This window comes from Talpa occidentalis, unplaced genomic scaffold (genome assembly GCF_014898055.3).
Source record: "Talpa occidentalis isolate TD23 unplaced genomic scaffold, MPIMG_talOcc4v2.1 talOcc4.17, whole genome shotgun sequence".
NCBI classification, from domain to species: domain Eukaryota; kingdom Metazoa; phylum Chordata; class Mammalia; order Eulipotyphla; family Talpidae; genus Talpa; species Talpa occidentalis.
In genome coordinates, this window is record NW_023601754.1 from 44,065,775 (window position 1) to 44,088,051 (window position 22,277).

The 22,277-nt window shown below is 62.5% G+C and overlaps 1 protein-coding gene across 1 annotated transcript in view; it reads left to right on the plus strand.

Moving 5' to 3' along the window:
• PPP1R37 (protein phosphatase 1 regulatory subunit 37) overlaps nucleotides 1–18,491 on the plus strand; it is a 34,525-nt gene extending 16,034 nt beyond the window's left edge. The window contains exons 2-13 of the mRNA XM_037516774.2: nucleotides 11,179–11,276; nucleotides 12,795–12,840; nucleotides 13,070–13,170; nucleotides 13,770–13,889; nucleotides 14,214–14,364; nucleotides 14,479–14,634; nucleotides 15,641–15,753; nucleotides 16,335–16,476; nucleotides 16,593–16,759; nucleotides 16,902–17,628; nucleotides 17,901–17,991; nucleotides 18,081–18,491. Of these exons, the coding sequence (XP_037372671.1) occupies nucleotides 11,179–11,276; nucleotides 12,795–12,840; nucleotides 13,070–13,170; nucleotides 13,770–13,889; nucleotides 14,214–14,364; nucleotides 14,479–14,634; nucleotides 15,641–15,753; nucleotides 16,335–16,476; nucleotides 16,593–16,759; nucleotides 16,902–17,628; nucleotides 17,901–17,983 (1,904 nt within the window). The 3' untranslated portion in view covers nucleotides 17,984–17,991; nucleotides 18,081–18,491. The remainder of the gene's footprint in view (nucleotides 1–11,178; nucleotides 11,277–12,794; nucleotides 12,841–13,069; nucleotides 13,171–13,769; nucleotides 13,890–14,213; nucleotides 14,365–14,478; nucleotides 14,635–15,640; nucleotides 15,754–16,334; nucleotides 16,477–16,592; nucleotides 16,760–16,901; nucleotides 17,629–17,900; nucleotides 17,992–18,080) is intronic.
• The last annotated feature ends 3,786 nt before the right edge of the window (nucleotides 18,492–22,277 follow it).

Consider the following 22,277-nt stretch of genomic DNA (forward strand, 5'->3'; position numbering starts at 1 on the left):
TGATGGGGGGGCTCTGAGTTGTCAGGGCCAGAATCCACTTGGGGCCACAGGATACAAGTGAGGTGGTTCACTGGAGGGACTTGGGGCCTTTGCCGGCTCCCAGGGATCCTGGAGCCAACAGGAACCGGGACTGGCGCTGGTCTCCAGGCCACGCGTGCTTTTCTTTTGTTCCTCTTTTATTCTGGTCACAGGCCCAACAATCCTGGCCACCCTGGTGGCCAGGAAGGGACCACTCTGTCCATGTTTCTAACCCAGGCGGCCCCTGCAGGCTTAGCACAGAACCCACATCCTTCCTGTCAGATGGGGCCTCACTGGGGCCAGGCTCATCTTGTGGGCAGTGGGGGTCAGTTCTCAGAGAAGGGGGCCTCACCACGCCCTCACCTCCAGGCTGTTCCATGTGCTGAGATGGCGTCTTCATAGACACATCCCTTTAGGGAGCGCCTTCCACCTGGGGGCTCATGGAGGCTGCAGAGGACCCCTCCCACCTCCTGAGAGGGAGCTAGCCAGAGGGGCAGTCTTAAGCACTGTGTTCTGGGGGGTTCTACGGGGCCCCTTTGCCACGAGACCGGATGTGTTTGGGCGGCCTGTTATCCAGTATTGAGCCTCTGGAACAGTCCTATGCTGGGGGCACAGCAGTGGCCAAGACAAACCGCACCCGCTCCCCGGGCTCCTGACCGAAGCGGGTGAGGGAGACAGTGGAGCAGCCATCAAGCCGTTAGAGATTAACAAAAGGGCGTGGAAGGAAGTGAGCCAGCGCTGGGGTAGAGGCTGAGGTGGCAGGTGGGAATATCGAGCTCGCAGTCTGCTCTGCGGGGCGGAGCCCTCCCCACCCTGGCCTGAGGAAGTGGACTTTGAGGCCAGGCCTGCCCACCTGGGCCTGTGTCCAGGCAGGCCATGTGCCAGCAAGGGCTCCACCTCCCTGAGCCTCGTTTTCCTCTTCTGGAAAGGGTGGGGGCACCTGTACCCCCAGTGCTGGTGGTGAACAGAAAAGTGGTCAAGTGTGGTCACGAGCAAGGACCGTGGAGCAGGCTGCTTGGGCCCGGATCCCCGCTCTTCCCTTGATTGCCTGTGACCTTGGGTGGCCTCCATGTCCCTGTGTCTCTGTTTCCCCCTTTGACAGCTGAGGATACTGAAAAGCTAGGCTTGTTGAAAGCAGCACATGAGGGAACATATGGAAAGTGCTGGGCAAGTGCTTGCTACAGCTGTGATAATACTTTAGAATTAAAAGTTGCCTGTCACCCTGCGGGGCCCCTGCACCCTGTGCACCTAGGGGCCCTGGGGCCAAGACCTCGACTCTGCATCCTCCAGGAGCACAGTTGGCCGTACCAACGCGTGGCTGTGCGATGCTCCGTGGGTGCAGTATGTGATCGGCCTGTTTCTTCTGCCCTGAAACGTGTAGGCGTCTTGTCTTCTTTCTGACCACACGTGTTTCTGTAACAGGATCTTCAGTTGGGCCCAGCAGCTTGGAAGGTCAGGATGAGGAGGCGGGGCAGGGTGTCCCAAGGCACCTGCCGCCTAGGCCTTCCTTGAGTGGGCAGGTCCTCTTGTGTCCCTGCCTAGGGCCCAGGACTTGCAGGGCAGCTGCGGACTGGCTCCAGGCCGGTTGCATCAGCCCCGCCCGCCTCCTGCAGCTGGCCTTCCTGCAGCACGTGGCAGCCGCCCCAGCTCCCGAGTCCTGATGCTTCTTTCCCGGGTGGGGGCAGGGAAGGACACTTCTCACCCAGAAAGCTGCAGGCCTCGGCCCTCCCAGCCTTTCCTGAGGCCCCCCAGCCCAGCCCAGGGTGCAGTGTGGTTCCCTCTCCGCCATTACCTGGCTCTCCGGGGAGAAGGGAAGGTGATGCTCAGCTCCCCGCGCCAGACATCTCACTTGTCCGCAAACCTGATTCTCAGGGAGCCTCCATCTAGGCCGGAGAATGAGCAACTAGAGATAGGTTGGAGTGTGCACTGTGAGAAGGCAGAGGACATGGCGGGGGGTAGGAGTGCCTGCCGCTTGGTGGGGGTGCTCTGGGAGGACTTCTCAGGGGAGGTGACGTCTGGGGTGAGACCCAAATCACAGGTTTGGAAGAGCAAGGTGAGGTGCAGGGAAGCTTTCTGAGCCAAGAGAACGGCCCTGAGACCTGGAGGCAGGAGCACGCCAGGTGAGGCTGAGACGGGGTGGCCAGGGAGGCACAGGAGAGGAGGGGCTGAAGCCCATCTCGGGCCCTGGGCCAGTTAAGGTGTGCGCCCTGGGCTGCTGCGCTGTAGCTTCAGGCTCAGTGCAGGGACAGCCAGCGGGGAGTAGAAGCCGTGGCGCAGCTGGCCCGCCCAGGGCACCGCCACATCAGCCGTGCCCAGGCGTGTCCCCTGGGTCGCTCAGGCCCCCTCCCTGGGCAGGACAGGCAGAGGGGCCACCCCAGCAGCAGCCCAGAGGCAGCTTGTAGCCTGGGCTGGGCGAACCTTCCTTTTGAGGGGAGTTGGTCCTGAAGCTGCGGGGCCTCCGGCTCGGGCGCTGCCAGCATGGCCTTTGTCGACATATGTTGACACTTTGCCGGGGCAGGTGCTTCTCCCAGCCCTGCGGTTTCCAGCCCTCCGTGATCACAACGCCTCCCTCCCTCCGAGTTACAGGAAGGCTGCCAGGGGTAGAGGAAGCCCGAGTGATTGTTCCTCGGGAAGAATCTGTTCGGCGTCTCTTCATTTTTCCTGAAGGGTCACGGGCAGAGGTTTCTCAGCACAGGCTGAGCGGCTAGAAATCCCCATCTGGGCCTCTGCCCGCTGGCAGAGGCAGTCGCTCCCCTGCCCTCTGTCTGTTGGAGCCATGTCTTCACCCCCCAGGTTAAGGGCAGGCACCCAGCCACTGTGCCGCAGGTCACCCTTGCCAGGCCCTGGGAGGGGACCCCCAGCCTGCTGGGGGAGAGTGGCCCACAGGGCTGTTGGCCTGCAGGGCCCAGAGCCTCGGGGGTTGTACTTGGTGTGCTTGAGGGCAGCTGAGGGCGCTTCCTTCTGAAGGCAAATAGCCGTGGAGCTGGCTTCGGAGTCTTCATTAGAGGCCAGCGGCCCAGCAGTGAGAGAGGAAGGCTCCTTGGAGCGTGTGGTGTGTGAGGTCTCTCCGGCCTCGCCTCCTCCCGGGATCACCTTTTCTTTCTCAAAGAAAAGGGTGTCCAGGTCACATTTCCTCCCAGGGTTGCTGGGAGGCTTCGGTGGACTCGGGCACATGGAGAGGCGATGGCTGGTGAAAGTCAGCAGTCATCGGGCTGCCTGCAGGGCACAGGGACACCATTGTCACCAGGCTTGTGCCGGGAACCCCAAGTTCCCGCCACCTTCTCCCTGTGTGCCTTGGCGCGCTCCTGAGACAACCCTCCGAGAGCTGCCTTGCCCCCGGGGTGCGGAGTGGAGCCTGTGTTCTTGCTCCTTCTTTCCTTCAGGTTCACTGAGCCCTTGCTGGGCCCGGCCCCAGAAGGCCCCCGGGGTGGCTGCGCTGCGGCCCACCCTGGCTTTGTAATGCAGTTGTGGTGACAGGCTGACATCCGCCTGCCCCAAGCCGCGGGCCCCAAGCGTGCGCCAGATTTCCCTCCCTCCCGGCCCGAAGGCCGCCCTGCGTCCCTCACGGGCCACCAGCTCCCACCAGCTGCTTTTTCCCCCTTTTTCCCTGTTTAACTTTTCATTGTGGCCATCTTCGGACATGTACAAAAGCTGGGGTGTAATAACCCGCGGGGTCCGGGTCCCGGCTTCGGTGCTGACCGCTGTCTGCTCTGGCCAGGCTGCCCTGCCCCCGTCCTTTTGTAGCTGATCCCACAGGGCTGTCATTTCACCTGCAAAACTTTTTGAGTTGCTTCTGAAATGGGGGGGACCCTCAGCCCAGCCACCTCTGTCCTCTGCTGTGGTCTCCCCAGGCCTTGGATGAGACCGTGTTCCTCTGGCCCCGTGCGGGGTGGGTGGCCCAAGGGGCGCTGGGGGAGGAGCACAGTCTCCCCCGCATCTGCTAAAGGAGACCGGGGCTGCCCTGGGCGGGCGCTGGGCCTCGTTGCCTGGCTCCCGGCTGCTTCGCTCGCTCCTTCTGTGTTGTTTCCTTTTTAACCATAAGCGCAGGTGTTTTGTTTCCCCCCTTTATTTTGTAAAGGGTGGTGGTGGTCACCCGCGCACTGCTGGGCGCCCTGCTCTGGTAGAACGGGTCATGGGCTTGTTCCTGGTGGCCCAGGGCGGGCCGCACGCCCTCCCTGTACCTGGCTGACTGCTCCCCTGCGGATGGGTCCTGGTGTCCGCTCCATTCTGCCTTGCAGGTGGGGCCACGATGCAGCATCTTCCGTGTCCATGGCGTGGCAGCCCTGCCGCTGTATCTGTGGGGTGACTCTCGGGGCTGGCATGGCTGCATCATAGAGACTGTGCAGTCAGTTTGGCATTTGGACGGGCCTAGCCACACTAGACAGGTTGGCGCCGGTGCCCGCCGCTGGAGGGCGCGTGTCCTGGCCCGCGGGGGGGGGGGGGGGGGGGGGGGGGGGGTGAGCCTGCCTGTAGGCGAAGTGGCGCGCCGGTGTAGACTCAGGTGATCCGTCCTTCTCTTATTCTCAGACTCACTGGGTGTGTGAATTCTGGCCTTTACTTTCCCACTTTGGGCAACGGACTGAGGCCTTACAGAGAGTTGAATGGAGAAGTGGGCGAGCCCCCACTGGGAAGGGCACCCCCACTCATAACAAGGATGTGGACGCGGGAAGACAGATCAGATCCTGCCTCTGCTTTCAGCGGGAAAAGTGTCCTGGAGGGGGTCACCCTCCGTTGCCTGCCGCGTGTGGGAAGAGGGGATGTTCGCTGCCTCTCCAGGCTCCAGGAGGCATAAAGGGGGTCAGCTTTGGAAACCACCGAGTCTGAGACCGAGGCCTAGCACCCTAGAGGCCCCCGAGCGTGTGTTCCTTTACCCCCGGCTGTGGGGGCAGGAGGGTGGGAAGGATGTTTGGAAGTGGGGGGCAGAAATACAGGCCTGGCTTCAGGCAGTGGACTCTGGGCTAAGGGGCTTTTCTCTTGGGACCTCTGTCTCCCCAGGGTTGAGACAGCCCAGAAAGGGAGCTGTGCAGGATTGGGGGCGGGGGAACTTGTGGGGAGGATGTCAGCAGGCAGGTGGAGAACTGGGCCCCCAGGATGAGCGGGGAGCGGGTGGCTGGGCAGTGCAAGCCAGCATGTTCCCCAAATACAGGGAGGAGGCCAAAGTCTGGGGGGGCCTCCTTCACCCCAGAAAACAGAACACTGACACCCATCTCCCAGGATTCTCACGACAGGGACCCGAGGGTCTAGTTGATAGTCATGAACAGAGGTGAACAGCTGGTTTGATGCCTGGTCTTGGGGGCCTCTGGGTGTGCACAGCTGGGTGCTGGGACTCAAACGGCACCCTGGGATTGGATTGGAGGCGTGGGTGTGAGGACCCGGGCTGCTCTTGGCTCCCCTTCTGTGAAGACACTCCCGTGAAAATGCCTGTTGTCTTATCCAGGGTCTGAGGGCCCTCAAAGTCTCCGTGCCCAGAGCTGCAGGGGTCAGCGCAGGGAGTGGGAATGAGGAAGGGCCGCACGTGCTGAGCCAGCGTGAGCCGCCTGACCCTGCAGGGACCGACCGCTGAGCTTTGTGTCTGCCGAGGGGCCGGGGCCTCAGCAGGCGCGGGGCTCCCACCGCCAGCTGTGTCAGGCTCTTCTGCCGCCTGCATTTCAGGCCCTCGAGGACTGCTTTGCTCCTTCCTTCTCTTGTCCCCTGCGGCCTGGGCTGCCCAGGCCTCCAGCGGGCTGCGTGTGGCATGGCAGCATGCAGGAGAGGCCCATTTGCTCGGCCAGCTCTGAGCTGGGCATGCTTGTGCCCTCACAGCTGAGCGCCGCGCCCACCCGCCCCGCAGAGCTGCGGGGTCACACGCAGGTCCTTCCGACTCCAGAGGCCTTCTCTCTGCCCCACACCCTGAGTGTCCATCTCGGGGACAGAGGCGACCGGCCGGTGTGTCACCTGCCTGCTGACATCCCCCCTCGCGCTCCCCCGCCCCCGGTCCTGCGCAGCTCCCTTTCTGGCTGTCTCAACCCAAGCGAAAGTCCCTCAGCCCGGAGCCCACAGCCCTGCCCTGTGCTCAGCACTCCTGTGTGCCCAGCACACCGCTCCTTGGGCTGCTACCGTAAACAAAGTGGTAAAACCCCCTCCCCGTGGCAGAAGCACACAGGCCGTAGAGCTCCGCGTCAGGTTGTGAGAAGTGCCGCTCAGAGAATGATGTGGGGTTCAGGGACAGACAGTGAGGGGGGCGCTGCTTGATATCTGATGGTTAGGGAAGGCCTCTGGGGAGGGGCTGTCGGGTCGGAGACCTGCAGGCTGGTGTCGAAGGTCGGAGAGCCTTTGGGCAGAGGGGACGGCACATGGCTCTGTCGCTGATGAGGGACTTGCCTGCTGTGCCCCAGGTGAGGTCTGCCCGCGCGCCTCCTGTAGACCAGCTTCCCACCAGCATCTCTAGGCTGGCACCCCCATTCAGTGCTCAGTGACCGCGACCCGCAGGGATGGCTCTGCTCTGCCTCCTTGCTGACCTCCCTCCTCTCACATCCTCAACCCTCCAAATTGTGGCGCACTCCCCAAAGCACAGTGCCGGCGCCTCTCTCGTGCCTTCTTCAGGGCACCAGGGTGGACCAGGAGCGGTTCTGGCTCTGACCCCCCGACCCCACTCCCACGCCTTCCCTGCTTTGGGGCCTGAGCACGTCACTGAACCTTAGAAAGGTCTCTCATCAGTGAGTAGTGGGCTCGAAATCTGTCTCTGCAGGATTTTGATGAGAACTAGAGTCCATCATAAAACATCCAGCGGATGCCTGATGGTGCACCGGGATTCAGCACAGAGGCGCTCGCACCACACCCCATCGTGTGCAGGAAGCGCTTGGAGTTTGGGGCAGGGTCATACCGTGAGCAGGCCTCGCAGCTCTGGGCCTTGCACGTCTCCCCCTCCCTCCAGCCTCCTTGTCCAGCCGGCCTTTGAGCCCAACACCCCCCACCCCCAGCAGTCCTTCTGCCCCCGGAGCAGGCAGAGCCTCCTGGTCAGAACACACTGTCCACCTTCAGGCTACCACAGCAGCCAGGTGTGAGCGCCTCTCTCTGCCTGGTACACCCTCCCGGCCTCGAGGCCTTCCGTGCTTGGCCGAGTTGGGGGCATGCATGGAACGGAAACCCCAGCTGTCTCCTGGAGACAGACCGGTCTCTAGACAGTGACAACTGAAGCTGGTGGGGAGTTGCCAAGAAAAAGGAGCCTGGTAGAGCTGGGGAGTGGGGAAACGCGGGTGCGGGGCTGAGCGTGTGGTGACAGGGGTGGAAGTGTGGGGTGCAGTGAAGCAGTGGGCTGTCTGGTCCTCAGTGGCAGGAAGGGTCTGGTTGGTTCAGTGACAAAACCTTAACGGGACCAGGGACCCCTGGCTCCCTCCTGACTGCCTTGTCTTAGCCCAGTCCAGAGCATCGTGGCACCCTTGATTATCGAGGCACGGCTCTGGTGATCATCTACATGCCCTTCCCTCTGGCACAAACCCGGTGGGGGTGGGGGATAGCTCCAGGTCAGAGCCATCGCTAGCTCCCTGGTGCCAGCACAGAGCTTGGCATGCAGCTGACCTGGCTGCTGTTGACTGAATGAAGAACAAGATAGTACCTGGGTTAAAAGCTAACTTACAGGGGCTGAAGCAAAAAGTGGCCAAATTTATTGGCTTAATGGGCCTGAATAGTTTGGCTTCAGGTCTGGCTGGATCCAGGATCTTTGTGATCCAGGATCACTCTCTCTACCTCTGAACTTGGCTTTCCTCTGAGTTTGCTTCCTCACTAGAGACACTGTCTTCCTGGTTGATCAGGACAGGTGCCCACAGCTGCATAAATGGGAGTCCATCTTAACTGCCCCGCAGGAAGAGGGCTCTTCTCTCATAGGCCCTGGCACTCACCGTGGCTGGTTCTGTAAGGGTCAGCTTCCTGACCCTGACCGGTCACTCCTGGAGGCTTGGGGAGGACAGCAGGGAGTTGAGGTGCTATGTGCAGTCCCACCCAGCACCTGAGAGTAATCGGTTGACCAGTGCTTGTCTACCCAAGGGTCAGGGAAGGGATGTGGGCCATTAGGCAATTCCACCAGCTCACAGCCACGGCAGCCTCACTGCAGGACAGGTGGTGTCCCCGACACTTGGGGCTGCTACAGGTTTTCAGGCTTTGACCTCCCGACTCCCCTGTGCCTTCACCACCTGCCCTGTGCCCCCTGAGCCAACCTTCTACCCAGAAGCCAAGCCCAAGCGGCCTGGCTACGGGAGGATGGTATACATAGACCTCCACTCCTGGGATCACACACTTAGGGAAACCTGCAGGGAAGAGCCCCCAGAGTCAGGGCGCCTGTCACTGCTCCCCGCCCAGCCGCAGTGGCTCCTGTCTCATGCAGAGAGCAAAGCCCTGTGCCCTCCCTCCACCTGCCAGTGCCCCCTTCCAGTGCCCTGGCTTCCTGGGGCCCTAGACAGTGACAACTGAATCATGCTGGATCATGCTAGGCCTCCTCCCACCTGGCATACCCACCCCCTCCTTGCTATCTGCTGTCTCATCCAGGCCCCCCAGCTCCCTGGTGAAACTGCCAGTGAGAGCTACCCCCATCCCCCACGTCCCCCACCCTCCACACTGTTGCTTCCTGGTTTTTGACTCCCACTTGGATGATGGTGTCTGTCTCCCCACCAGCTCCAGGCTGGCAGGGATGGCCTGCGTCATCACCGCCCCCTGGTGCCCAGCCTGTCCTCACATCTTGTGGGTGCCACAGCACCTGTGCGCAGAGACCACAGGCCCTCTTCCTGTCACCTGATGCCAGGCATCGGGTTTCTCGCTGTCCGTCTGTGAGGGCCATAGCAGGTGGAAGGGGAGGCGCCTGTTGCCCCAAGCCTCTCCCTGGGAAGCTGCTGAACTGCGCCTGGCACCAGGTCCCCAGAGCGCACACCAGGGGTCCCTGCAGCTTGCATGTACCCTGGCCCCGTCGTCCTCAGGCACTCCCCGTAGTGGGAGAAGGGGGCAGCGCTCCAGCTACACAGCCGGCTGGCTGGCCGACCTGCCCTGGTGTGTGCTCCACGCCTGCCACCCTGGCTCTTCACCCTGGGGGGGTGCTTGGCCTCTCTGCATTTGCTTCCCCTTCGTACAAGTTGGAGGCGTGACCAGGCCGCTCTCAGGGCAGCCTGCAGCTGCGAACCTCTGCGGAGAGGACTTGGCGGTGCCTGACACAGAGGCAGCCCCTAGTTCTCAGAAGCCGTGGCCGCTGCTGTCCCGGCTTCTTCTCTCCAGCTGCGCGGCCTCTGACCCATGTCTGGGCTGCAGCTGTTTGAGCAAGTGTCCCTTGGCTCGCAAGTTAGGTGTGCGTCCCTATTGGGAAGGAAGAGACCGCTGCCGCTGTCGCTCGCAGCCTCACCAGAACAGAGGCTGCAGCCTCCGCACATGCCACCCCGTGCGCGCATGTGCGCCCCCTTATGGCCCCTGTCCCTCTCCTCACCCACCGTTCATTCCTTCGGCTCCGCCTCCGCTGCTGTCAGACCCCCAGAGCTTTGGACTTTGGATGCTGAGGGGAAATGCGTTTGAGGCCTGGCCTGGCACACACTCGTGTGTCCGTGTCCCACACGTGTGACCCCCTGACCTCGCCAAGCCTTCCATGACTAGACAGGCACTGTTGGGTCAGCCACTCAGTTACCACAGGGACCCTGGAGTGGGCACGCTCATGCCCACTGTAGGGAAAAGGTGACAGGCACATGGGTGAGTTGCCTGCTCAGTCAGTTTACGTGGGAGCCAGGAGCCCACCCCTGGCATCCTGGCCCCAGAGCTTGTATTGTTCTTCACCAGGCGGGGAACTTGAGGTGCCCCACCTGAGGCTTCAGAGTGTGGGGGTGGGCAGTAAAAAGCTCCTCTGGCCCCACTCACTTCAGGCCGGAGCTGTGTCCCTCACAACCCTGCATCCCTCTCTTCTGAACCAGGCCAGCCTCCAGCCCAGCCTTTAACCGGCCCCCCCCCCCCCCCCGCCATGCCCCAGGGCCTTCGTGCTTTTTGCTCCCCTGCAGCACACTCCCGCCCTCCCTAGCGGGCAGTCCACAGAGGGGTGAGCCTCTCACACTGCTGCTTTCCTCTCTGGCGCGCCTTCCTCACTACCTGTTCCCCCTGGCGGGGAGACCGCAGCTTCACCGTATTGGCTGTGGGCATCGAGCCGCGACCTCTAGCACGGGTTTTGCAGCGTGTGGAGAGATAGCCTAGGCCACTGCGGGCTCGCTGGGTGAGCGCCTGTGTGTGGGGGTCGCTCAGGCTGTAGAAGTGGAGGGTGGGACCCTGTGACGGTGCTCAGGACCCCCCATGTTGCTTTTTATTTTTTTTAAAGATTTATTGATTGATTGATTGATTTATACATACATTCATACAAGCACTGGGTACAGTCAGAAGCGCGGGAGGGTGAGAGAATTCACCAGAGGCAGAGCGGGGAGCAGAGCAGGCAGAAGGACCGAAGGACACTGCTGAGGGGAGCAGCGGGCGGCAGGAGAGGTCTGCGCGCCATGTGGGACCCTCCTCCGGTGGCCGGGGAGCAGCCGGGGATTGAACCGGCGCTGCAGGCTGCGGGCAGCTTTGCAACCCAGCGCTTAACCGCTGCGCCACCGGGGAGGCCCCCATGTTGCTTCTTGATCATCTCATCCCATCACCACACATGAGCAGAGGTGTGTAGGGGCCAGTGCTAGACTCCCGGCTGAAGGCCCTGCTTGCTGCCTTGGGCCACCCAGACAGCCCTGCATTGGCTTCTGGAACATTTCGTTGTTGAGGGTTTGGGCGTCAGAACTGAATTTGAGTTCCTGCTGTGCGGCTAATCAGCTCTGTGACCTTGGGCACAGTGTCTCACCTCTGACCTCAAGGTGCGGATTCATTCCCTCCTCTAGAAAAAACATGACTGGACACCCGCCCTGGGCCTGGTCCTAGGCTGGATGGGGTTGGAGACATGGGGGACCAGTGCTGTCCCAGCCGTGCCGTGTTTGTGTGAAGGGCCTGGTGAGGAGTGGAGGACAGGGCTCACTTGACTTGGGGGCAGCCAGGGACACCTTGGGCAGCAGTGGCCATGAGGGGCCTGGAAGGGAGGCCCAGGCTCAGTGGGCTCTTTATCATGGGTGCTCAGAGGCCTGTGTGTGGGAGGGGTGTGCCCTGCATGTGGAGAGTCACAGGCCTGGTCCTCTGTGCCTGCAGCCCAGAACGTGACTGTGGACGAGGTCATCGGGGCCTACAAGCAGGCCTGCCAGAAGCTGAACTGCAGACAGATCCCCAAGCTCCTCAGGCAGCTCCAGGTATGTGGGGCAGGTATGCTCAGAGATAGGGGTGTCGCCAGGTGAGGCTGCAGCCCCCCTACCCGCAGTGACCTCTGGGCCTCTGGTGTCTGTGAGGCCTATAAGTACACCCGCTGTCCCGGCACCCCTTGGAGCCTGTGTGAATACGTCTGTCAAAGGCCTCTGTTCGGTTGTAAAAGTAATCAGGCTCTTCATGAATGTTTAAGCAGCACAGAATTATATAAAGCAAGAATTTGTTATCTTTCACTCCCCAAAGAAATTCTGTTTCCTAGGGTAAAGCCATGGCTACAATATTTATTTTTAAAAGTCTGAATAGCAAAACATATATGCTGAATTTTTTTTAATTAAAATACAAAAAAAAAAAAGATTAAAATACTTAGACATGAAAAGCAAATCCACTTCTCTCGCCACCTCTCTCCCCGGCCACCCTCTGGAGTCCCTCCTCTGTCTTTCCTGTGCTGTTTTTCTTTTTCAAAAATCTTTATTGTTTTCAGTTACTGAGGTAACATTGGTTATCTCAGCACTGTCTGAGGGGTACAGTTCACACCTCTTCAGATGTCTGTCACACACCACACCCACCTCCAAAGTGGCCACAACCTCCGCCCTGGTCCTCTCCTATCCGGGGGACATAGGCAAGTTTCCTGTGACCCATCCTGTCTGGCCGAGTGGTAAAGCACTGAGTTCATGCCTTCCCTCGGGTCTGGTCATTCCAGAAAGTTCCCATGGTGGTTGCTTCCTCAGACAGTGCTGCTGTGAGCAGTCACGCTCACCACTCAGTACAGCACATCTCGGGTAGGGATTCTGTGGAGGGTTCCAGAAGGGCTTGTTGGCGGGTCTGGGGAAAGATGGCCACATAGCGTGGGTCCCGGAGTGTGGGCCCTGGAACTGACTGATCAGGCCCGAACCAGAGTCACTCGTGAGTAACCTTAGGCAAGGCTGGGCCTTAGCTCTTTGTCTATACACAGGCCCATCATAGCACCCACCCCAGAGTTTGTGTGTGTGGACCCCAGAGAACAGGACCTGGTACGCGTGTGCGTGCATGCATGAGTGTGTGTGTGTGTGTGTGTGTGTGTGTGTGTGTGTGTGTGTGTGTGTTAGGGCTCAGAGCAAGGAACCAAGGGAGGCTGGGAGGATGTCTGACTGGTCCCTTCACTCCCATCTCTATGTGCTCACTGTGTGTGGTGCCCTATGCCCTGCCTCATAGGCTTTGCGCTGGCTATTCCCTCTGCCTGGAATGTTCACCCCAGAGACACCCACAGTCTGCTCCATTCAGCGGGAGCCATGAGCTGCACCCAGGCCTACCTGATCTTAGGACTAGGTCAATCCCAGGCCCTTTGGTACAGAGCTGTCCCATTCTCTGGCTCTCTGAGGCCCTGCACCCCACTCCCCAACCCCATCCAGAACACTGCCTCACCTCAGCAGCAGAGCCGACTGGACCCCCAGCTGCCCCACTGTCGGGTCTAGCCTGGCCTCGGCCAAGTCTGCCTGCCCTAACCTCCACCCACTCTGCTTTCCCAGGAGTTCACAGACCTTGGACATCGCATCGACTGTCTGGACCTGAAAGGTGTGTGTCTGGACAGGGCCAGAGTACGCGGGAGGTGGCATAGAGGGCAGTGTGTGGGTCCGGGCCTGCCGCAATATCTTGCGGGCCTGCCACAAGAGCTCAGCTGGGCTAGGGGCTGGATCCGAGAGGGAGGTGCTCTTCTCAGGGAGGTGTCGGGGGCCACGGACCTTTCCTCCCTCCCTGGGCTCAGACCCGTGCGTGATTTACGTGCTCATGCTCCCTTTCCCAGGTGAGAAGCTCGACTATAAGACCTGCGAGGCCCTGGAAGAGGTCTTCAAGCGGCTGCAGTTCAAGGTCGTGGATCTGGAACAGACGAACCTGGATGAAGACGTGAGCAGCCCCCACCGCCCACACCTGCTCCCTGGCTCACTTGGCCCTTAGAGGTTGCGGGGAGGGCACTTAAGGAGGAGGGAGCCCTCTTGGGCAAAGGGGAGGACAGGGCCTCTTGAGGGACAAAATGGGGAGACTTCTGCCGTAACCAGAGTGTATGGGAAGCTTTGGGCTCCTCGGGCCCATCCTAGAAGCAGGAGCTTCGTAAGCGAGGGAGAGGCTTGGAACCCTGATGCAGCGGGGATGCGGCCACCTGGGGATCACGGTGTTTGCAGGCGGAGTGTGAGAAACACCCTGAACGTGGCCTTCCCGTTTAGGCCCAGTTGTCCTCACTTCCCCAACTTAGAGGCCACCAGGAACGGAGGCCAGGGATCCCGGAGGACAGAGGCCAAGGTCCAGGCCCGGGTTTCATCGGTCAGGACTGCCCTGGGGAAGAGCCAGACACCGGCTTCTGTAGGGAAAGCGGAGCGGGCTGGTTCCCATAACATGGAAGTTCTGGAAGAGCATCGGGGTTCTGCCTGCTCCCTCCCCCTAGTCTCTAGACTCCCACCTCCCGGGGAGCTTCGCCCTGAGGCTGACCCCCATCGTGTCTGTCCCAGGGTGCCTCAGCCCTCTTCGATATGATCGAGTACTACGAGTCAGCCACCCACCTCAATATCTCCTTCAACAAGCACATTGGCACCCGGGGCTGGCAGGCTGCCGCCCACATGATGCGCAAGGTGGGTGCCCGGGCTGGGCCCTGTCCAGGGCGAGGAGCTTGGGCGCTTTCCCAGGGCTCCCCGCCCTGAAGGCCTGATTCTCTGAGCCCTCGGCTGTGGGCTGTTGTGGTTCCCCGCCCTCCCTGCCTCTCCTCTACCTGCAAGCGTTTCCCTTCCTCCTGTGAGCCAGTCATGTGTCCCTTGGAAGCCAGTGTGGTCACCACCCCGCGGGGAGCTCTGCCCTGCCCTGCCTTTATGCCCCTGTGGGCTGGGACAAGGTGGGGAGGTCCCCCAGGTCATGGGGGACTATGGCAGCCTGACCCAGCCCTGCACCGGCCCCACCAGACAAGCTGCCTGCAGTACCTGGACGCCCGCAACACACCCCTGCTGGACCACTCGGCGCCTTTCGTCGCCCGTGCCCTGCGGATCCGCAGCAGCCTGGCCGTGCTGCACCTGGAGAACGCCAGCCTGTCGGGGCGGCCCCTCATGCTGCTCGGTGAGCCCCAGGCCAGGGCGGCTAAGCGGCGTCTCGCAGCCAGCTCCTGGGTCGGGCAGTGGACGGGTACTTGGGCCTGGCCAGTCATGGCACCCGCCTTCCCTGCGCCCTCAGCCACAGCCCTGAAGATGAACATGAACCTGCGGGAGCTGTACCTGGCTGACAACAAGCTCAACGGCCTTCAGGACTCAGCCCAGCTAGGCAACCTGCTCAAGTTCAATTGTTCCCTGCAGATCCTGGACCTCCGTAACAACCACGTGCTGGACTCAGGTGTGTGTGAGGCCCCACCCGGCGCCCACTCTGCCCGCCCAGCGCTCGGCGCTGCTGCCGACACAGGGGCAGCGAGACAGTCCCCGTCGTGCCCTCACGGGGCTCATCATCCATTAGGGGATACAGACCGCCTCCTGGCAGTGCTAACTCAGGGCAGGGCTGGACTGTGGGAGTCCAGAGAGGGCGTCTGACTCACTCTGGGGGTCAGGGAGGGCTTCCTGGAGGAGAGAACAGCTCAGCGGAGGCCTGCAGGGGGCGTGAGGTACTCAAGAGATGATTAATCCGGAAAGAGTGCCTTGAAGGAAGCAAGGTGGTGGGGAGAGGCTTGCGAGGTGGTGCGGGGGAGAGAGGGGGAGGGGAGCTGTGGGCAGGGTGAGAGGGGCTGGGGCTAGAACCAGCCATTTTATTAGTCTGGGGAGAGCATCCAGGTAGAAGAAAGAGCAAGTGCACAGGCCCTGGGGTGAGAGAGCTCAGATGTTGAATATTTGAGGGAAGAAAGCCACGCCGAGCCCGGGGGGGGGGGGGGGGGGGGCGGGCGGGGAGTGGGGCGACTCCAGCTCACAGCAGGGTATGAGAGAGAGAGAGAGTGTGTGACCTGTCTCACACTAAGCAGACTCCCCTGGTTGGTGTAAAGAAAGAGTGGGGCAAGCAAGGCCTGTGCCTTCCCAGACGGCAAGTCTTTCATGGTGGGGTGTACTCGGGAGGGACACGCAGGCGCCACGGTGGGCGGGAGGGCCAGCCGGCTGCTGACATGAGGCTGGCCGGGACGGTCTCGGGAGAGGCAGCGTGTGGGCAGAGCTAGAGCACACGGGAGGAATGTTTGGAGACGGTTCTGGACCCAGACGGGGGAAGGCAGAGGGATGAGAAAGGCAATAAATAGAACCCTGGGTCCCGCGTGGACCGGGAGCTCTGTCAGGTTCCCGTAGAGGATTTTCGTGCTTTCTGGATGGCCGTCGGTCCCACACCGGTCCCCGGGCCGCAGTGCGGACTTGCTCACTCCCCCCAGGTCTGGCCTACATCTGCGAGGGCCTCAAGGAGCAGCGGAAGGGACTGGTGACCCTGGTGCTGTGGAACAACCAGCTCACGCACACGGGCATGGCCTTCCTGGGCATGACGCTGGTGAGCGGGGTCCGGGCAGGGAGGGGCAGGACTCTGACCTACACCTGGCTCTCGGCATCCTCTTCTGCTGCCGTCCTGCCTCCCAGCCTTGCTCAGTCCGCGAGCTTCATTCCTGCGTGGCCCTTGATTCCGCTTCTACCCTCTCTTCCCGGGGGACTGGGGCCCTTCTTCAGTTCTGGTCTGTTTGCACCCAGCGCTGTGGCCTAGTACGATGCTTTGGCACAAGGTGAACATGTTCTGCATAGAAAGTTAATATTTCTAGAAGTCTTCAGCAAGTCTCAAATCTTCTTTAGGATGCAGTGTTTAAAGCAAGCCCACAAGGTCCAAAAATTCACACCCAGGTTCAGAAACACCCACAGCCAATCCGGTGTCAAGAGTCCTGAGGACATGGTGTGGGCCCAGGGTGGCCTGGGCCGTGGGATGTGGGGACTGGCTGGAGGCACGGAGGGCCGGGGATGAACAGGACAGTTGCTACCTGGTGAGATGTTAAGTGCTTGAGGGATGCAGCCTCAGGGTGATCTGGCCCCGAAGAGCAAAACAGTTTGCCTTTTTCCTGTTTTCACTCTCTCCGCCCTTTCTAGCCTCACACACAGAGCCTGGAGACGCTGAACCTGGGCCACAACCCCATCGGGAATGAGGGTGTGCGGAACCTCAAGAACGGCCTCATTGGCAACCGCAGCGTGCTGCGCCTGGGCCTGGCCTCCACCAAGCTCACGTGCGAGGGTAGGGCGCACAGGGTGGGCCGGGCTGGCAGGTGGCGGGAGCTGAGCATGGCAGGCTGGGCCGGGGGGCGGCCAGCCAGGCGTGGGCCATGGCCAGCCCCTGCGTGCCCCCCCCAGGCGCAGTGGCAGTCGCAGAGTTCATCGCCGAGAGCCCCCGCCTGCTGAGACTGGACCTGCGGGAGAACGAGATCAAGACGGGCGGGCTCATGGCGCTGTCCTTGGCCCTCAAGGTGAACCACTCCCTGCTGCGCCTGGACCTCGACCGGGAGCCCAAGAAGGAGGCGGTGAGCGGGGCTCTTGCCTGAGACCTGGGTGCAGGACGGGGGCGTTTGGGGGACAGAGGGTGCGACCCCAGGCCCCCCACGGGGACAGGTGGCCCTGGCGCCAGGCCACCCCGAGCCCTAGCCAGCCTGCTGCCTGCCGCAGGTGAAGAGCTTCATCGAGACGCAGAAGGCGCTCCTCACCGAGATCCAGAACGGCTGCAAGCGCAACTTCGTGCTGGCGCGGGAGCGGGAGGAGAAGGAGCAGCGGGTGCAGCTGTCGGCCTCCATGCCCGAGATCACCGTCACCGAGCCCCAGCCGGACGAGGAGCCCGGGGAGCCGGCGCACGAGCCCGCGGCTGAGGCGCAGGAGAATGGGGCCCCCGGGCCTGGCCCGGCCTCGGACTCAGACTCAGACTCCGACCAGGAGGAGGAGGAGGATGGGGAGAGGGCTGAGGCCCCCTGCCCTGCCCTGGTGCCCCCCACGGACTCCCTGGGCCCTGGGGACAGGAGCCCCCCCTCCTCCCCCACCGAGCAGCGCATTTCCGTGTCCAGCCCCGGCCGGGGCCACAAAGTGTTTGTGGTGACCCGGGTGGAGAGTCCTCCTGAGAAGGCCGACCCCCCTCTGCCACCCCCCCCACCCTCACCCCCCGTGTCTCCTTGTCCTCCCTCCCCCCCTGCCTCATCTTCCCCGCCCTCCTCACCTGCCCTGCCGCCAGCTGAGGCCGTGGGCACCCAGGACCCAGGGGGGTCTGAGCCTCAGCCACCGCCAGAGCCGCCTCAGTCAGGGCCCCCGCTGCCCAATGGCCTGAAGCCTGAGTTTGCCCTCGCACTGCCCCCAGAGCCACCCCCAGGGCCCGAGGCCAAGGGGGGCAGCTGTGGCCTGGAACACGGTGAGGAGAGCTCTGGGACGGGGCGACAAGGGGCCCCGGGGAGGCTCCTGCCCGCTGGCGAACCTCTTCCCCCCCTTTCCAAGGGCCCTTCAGGAGGCAGGAACTAGTGGGGCTTGATCCTAGGGCCCCGCCTTGCTCCCTGGGACTGGGTCCCTCAGATGGGGTCTTGGTGGTTTCCGGGCCTGCGCTCCCGGCCTGTCTGGCTTGGGCTGGGCTGCCAGCTGCGCCTTCCCCCACCTGACCGGAGGCCTCTGTCTGCTCTTCCCGCACAGAACTGAGCTGCTCCAAGAACGAGAAGGAGCTCGAGGAGCTGCTTCTGGAAGCCAGTCAGGAATCTGGGCAGGAGACACTGTGACACTTTAGGTGAGGCGAGGCCAGGGGCCAGGGCAGGTGGGGAGCAGCCCACAGCGCCCCAGGCTCTGACAGGTGCTCCCCGATCTCTTCTCCCCGAGATCCTTTTTTCCGGTCCGTCTTCGACGAGCTGAGGCCAGAGCCATGAGAATCTGTTCACCTCACCCCCAGCCTTCCTGAGGCCCGGGACGCCGGGGGTGTGGGGGGCCCTCCGGGGGCCCCGCCCCCCACAGCAACACTACACGGGGTGCAGGAGGACAGGGAGCGGCCTTCCTACCCTGACTTACGCACTTGTGTTTGTGGGCCCGGCCCCTGAAGACTCCGGGCTGGGGGCGGTGGGACGCTGAGGAGGGAGAGGAGCGGAGTGGGGAGAAGGTGGACGCCGCGGGCACCAGCCGCGGGGCCGGGCACTTTGGCCAGCGGAGGGCGGGAGCCCTGGGTGGTGGCACAATGGGACCCCGCTGGCCCCAGGCCGAGGCCCGGGCAGGAGGCTTTGTGGGGGCGGTGGTGGTGGAGGTGCAGCCCCAGACAGGGCGGGGGCCGGGGCCGGGGGGGCGGGGCGCGGGGAGCAGAGGATCAGAGCTTTCTTTTCTCAAGTGCAATAAATCCATCAGGGAGCCGGGGCCGGGGCGGCGGGGCTCTGAGACCCTGCTGTCCGGGCCGCGCGAGGCTGCGCCCTGAGAGGCACTACAGACGGGGGTGGGGGGCGCGGGGCGGGGCGAGGGGCGGGCGGGCTCCTTGTCGGTGCAACTCTCTTCACACCTTTTCTAATAAACCAGAGCTGGGTTCACCGTTGCCTGCTCTCTGCTGGTGCTGGGGCGGGGTTCGGGGCACGGAGAGGGTGCCCAGCGCTTCCGGCCGTGGAGCCCGCGCGGGGAGACCCGCCGGCCAGCCCGAGGAGAACCAGGAGGCTGGACGGACCCGAGCTGAGACCCCCACTGCCTCTCCTCCCAGGTGCCCCTCCTTGAGCCGTGCCCACGCCCTTGTGCCCGGTGCAGCTGGCACAGCCCAGTTCACGCCACCGCCGTTCAGAGGGAGACCCCCAGAGACTTTCCAGCTTCCAGGCGCGAAGAAAGGGCCCTCGGGTTCAGAGCTCACCCTCTGAGGCCAGGCTGTCCCCGCAGCCCGGCTGCATGGCGGGTGGCCTGCGGTGGTGTCTGGGCACTCTGGGTACTCTTGCCCTTCAGAAAATGAGAGTAGCCGAGCGGAAGGCCTTGGCACCTACCCCTTCTTTCCCGCGCGGGAGGTTTGGGGCGGGTAAGAGGATGGGAAGGCCGTTGACTCGCTCACCAGCGCCGGCCTCCGCCCCAGCAGCGTCCGCCATGAGCTCACCCTCCTGCCACTGGTGCGAGCCCGCCGATGTCGGCAGCTCCAGGGGGCCTAGCCGCCAGGGGCACTGGCATGGAGGGGGAGGCCAGGGAAACCCTAGCTGGGGCAGCTGGGGAACACCTGCCGGCCTCCCCCCCTGAAGTGGTTGGCACTGGGGGGCGTGAGGTGTGTTTCAGGATGCTGAGGAGCCCCTTGGCTGGGCGGGGCTCTGTCAGAGCAGCCTCCTAACTCGCTGAGTAGGTCTGGTTCATTTTAACTGTCGCCCAGGAATCGAGCCCAGTGGGGGGCTGTGGGCTTTGGCATCAGTGTTGGGTGCTTGCCTGTCCCTCTGCCCTCTGCCTCCACCTCCAGGTGGGGTGCCCAGCTTCTGTTCCTTATGTGTTTCCAGCTTTGTTCCTGCCCTGGGTGGGGCTACATTTAGCTTGGGGTGAGGAATCGGGCCTTCCCAACTCTTAGGAGTGAGTTGTGTATCTCTCACCCCAACCTCAGACCCTTCCCCCTGCAAAGACATGAAATGCTAACCCCAGGGCCTCGGGTGGGACCTTTTTGGGGGTGTCTTTACAGAGGTGATCAAGGTCACATGAGGGTACAGGGTGGGTTCTAATCCAACGTGAGCGGCGTCCTTACGAAAAGGGGGAAGGGGAAGTTGGTCACCGAGCGGGGGTGACCGAAGCCCCAGAAGGCCCTGGGAAGCGGAGCACAGGCATGATGGACGCAGCCGCCACAGGGGTTGCAGGCACAGCGCCAGAAGCGGGAGGAGGTGAGGAAGGGGCCCCTGCAGGTTTCCCAGGGCGCGTGGCCCCCTGATCCTGTCTCCAACTTCTGGCTTCCAGAACTGTGCGAGAATGAGCTGCTGGCCTCCAAGCCACCCCGTCTGCGGATCTTAGTAGAGCAGCCGCAGGAAACTAACCAACCAGCTCTGTGATGCTCCCGATTTTCTGACTCTTGGGGGGTCCTGGGTCACAGGGGTGGAGTCCCTTGGCCCAATATCTTCTTCCTGAACATCGGACACCCAGCACAGCCCGTGCTTGGGACGAAACATTTGGCTGCTCGGCCAGATCCTACACCAGGTCTTAAACCCCTCAACACCCTAACTCAGGAGACGCGCGTTTTCACACACGTGGGTATTAGTGTGGTGCTCCCCACAAGCACTGGTGGACCCAGACCCCTGCCCTCTTGTGCCTCAGCCACCCCCAGGTTCCCAGGGGTCCCTGGGCAGAGTGGAGAAAGCGCACCTGCAAAGGACACCCCTCCCTCTACCGGGGAGACGTAGCCCCGTGAGCTCATCCAGGTGCCAGTTCCCAGCAGACACTCCCCACTGCAGAGGGGCTGGCGGGCAGTGAGCTGCTGGGCCACCACCAGCCACTCCCACATGCCGTTTTCATTTCTTCACAAAGCCCCCAAACTCGCTTTGGCGGGGATGGGCCGTTGTCTAAGATAAATGGACAACGGTCAGGCCATGGCTTGGCCCCATGTCACGGGGTCTGCAGTCTTTTCCCGGGTCCTTAGGGCAGGCAGGGTCCTCAGTCCCAAGCTCCAGCCAAGTGTCCAGCTTAGCCCTGCCTCCTGCAGCCACTCCCCCACCCCCGAAGCTGGTTTGGCCTCAGCCAGGGCCTGAGTGGGGAAGACAGACAAGCCCAAGTCGAAACAGGCTGAAGGGAGGAAAAAGCAAGGGACACATCCCGGGTCTAGTAGCTGTGCGGGCGCTGGCCTGCCGCTGTTGTGGGGACCCAAGTGGCTTCATTCTCTGGCAGGCCCTTCCCTCCTGCTGGAAGACACCTCCAGCAGGGCTGACTGCCCCCCCCAGCACAGCTGCTGGGGAGTGACAGCCAGCCCCTTTACTGCCGGCTCCAGGAAGGCGCCTAGGCCACCTCTGCCCCGTGGCCACTCTGGAGAAGTCGTTGTCCAGGGGGTCTGGGGTGCTGTGTCAGCCTTGGAGCTAAATCCCCCCTATCAGGCCACAGAGCCCTTGGCTACCTCTGGGACTGTCCCCTCGCCCTCGGGGCCCTGGCTCAGAAGTCAGGCCCTCAAACTCTGGTCACCTGGGGTTTTTCAGTGCTGGCTCCTCTGCCACTGGCAGGTACAGTCCCACAAGGACTCAGAAGCTGATGACGCCTGCATCTTAGGTCGCTGACCCACTGGGGCAGGTGGGGGAAGGTGGTGCCAGCCAGCAGAGTCCAGCCCAAGCCCTCAGCCACCCCCTATGACCTGGGCCTGTTGTCCTACTTATATCCATCTCTGCTCAAACTCCCCCTATCCTCAAGGGGTTCATCAAGTGACTTCAGTGTCAGTGACCAAGCTGTGGTCCCGGAGTGGCACTCCCTCCTGTAGGCAGGCACTCCCTGGCCAGTTACTTGTCTGGGGCTGGCAGCGCCACCCACCCAACTGGCCCAGGTGAAGACTGATTGACCCATTATGTTGGGGGTGGGGTCCCCAGGAATGGTACAGCCTGCTGAGGTCACCAAGGACACCACCCCCGGAAATGCCAGCTGCCACCCTCTCTACAGAGGGACAAGCTAGGGCGTGGGGACCAGGACCTAGATCCCCTGGGGCCTGGGCGCTCTCCATTGCTGAGTCAACCGGGCCATCGGAGCTTCCTCCATCTCTCCTGTCTACGCCCCACCCGCCGCCCCCACAGCCCCACCTGCCGGCCGGATGCCAGCCAGGAGGCTGCCTGACGCCCTGGGGATGAAGTGGACTTGGCAGAGGAGGGCAAGCCTGGCTCCAATCCTCACAGAATCCGGGAGACCAGGACTTGAGACCAACTGGGGGTCTTTCATACCTTCATTTATTGCACTTGAACCCTGAGTTCCTGGCCGGCCTGCACCGGCTCAGACATTGGCACCGACACACTGTCCACCTCCTGGTGGTCACTGCCAGCAGCTCTCCCGCTGGCGGATTCACTTGGGGAATGTGGCCCCCGCAGACCTCACTTGGGACAGCGGGCCCTGGGCCCCGGCCCCGTCGGC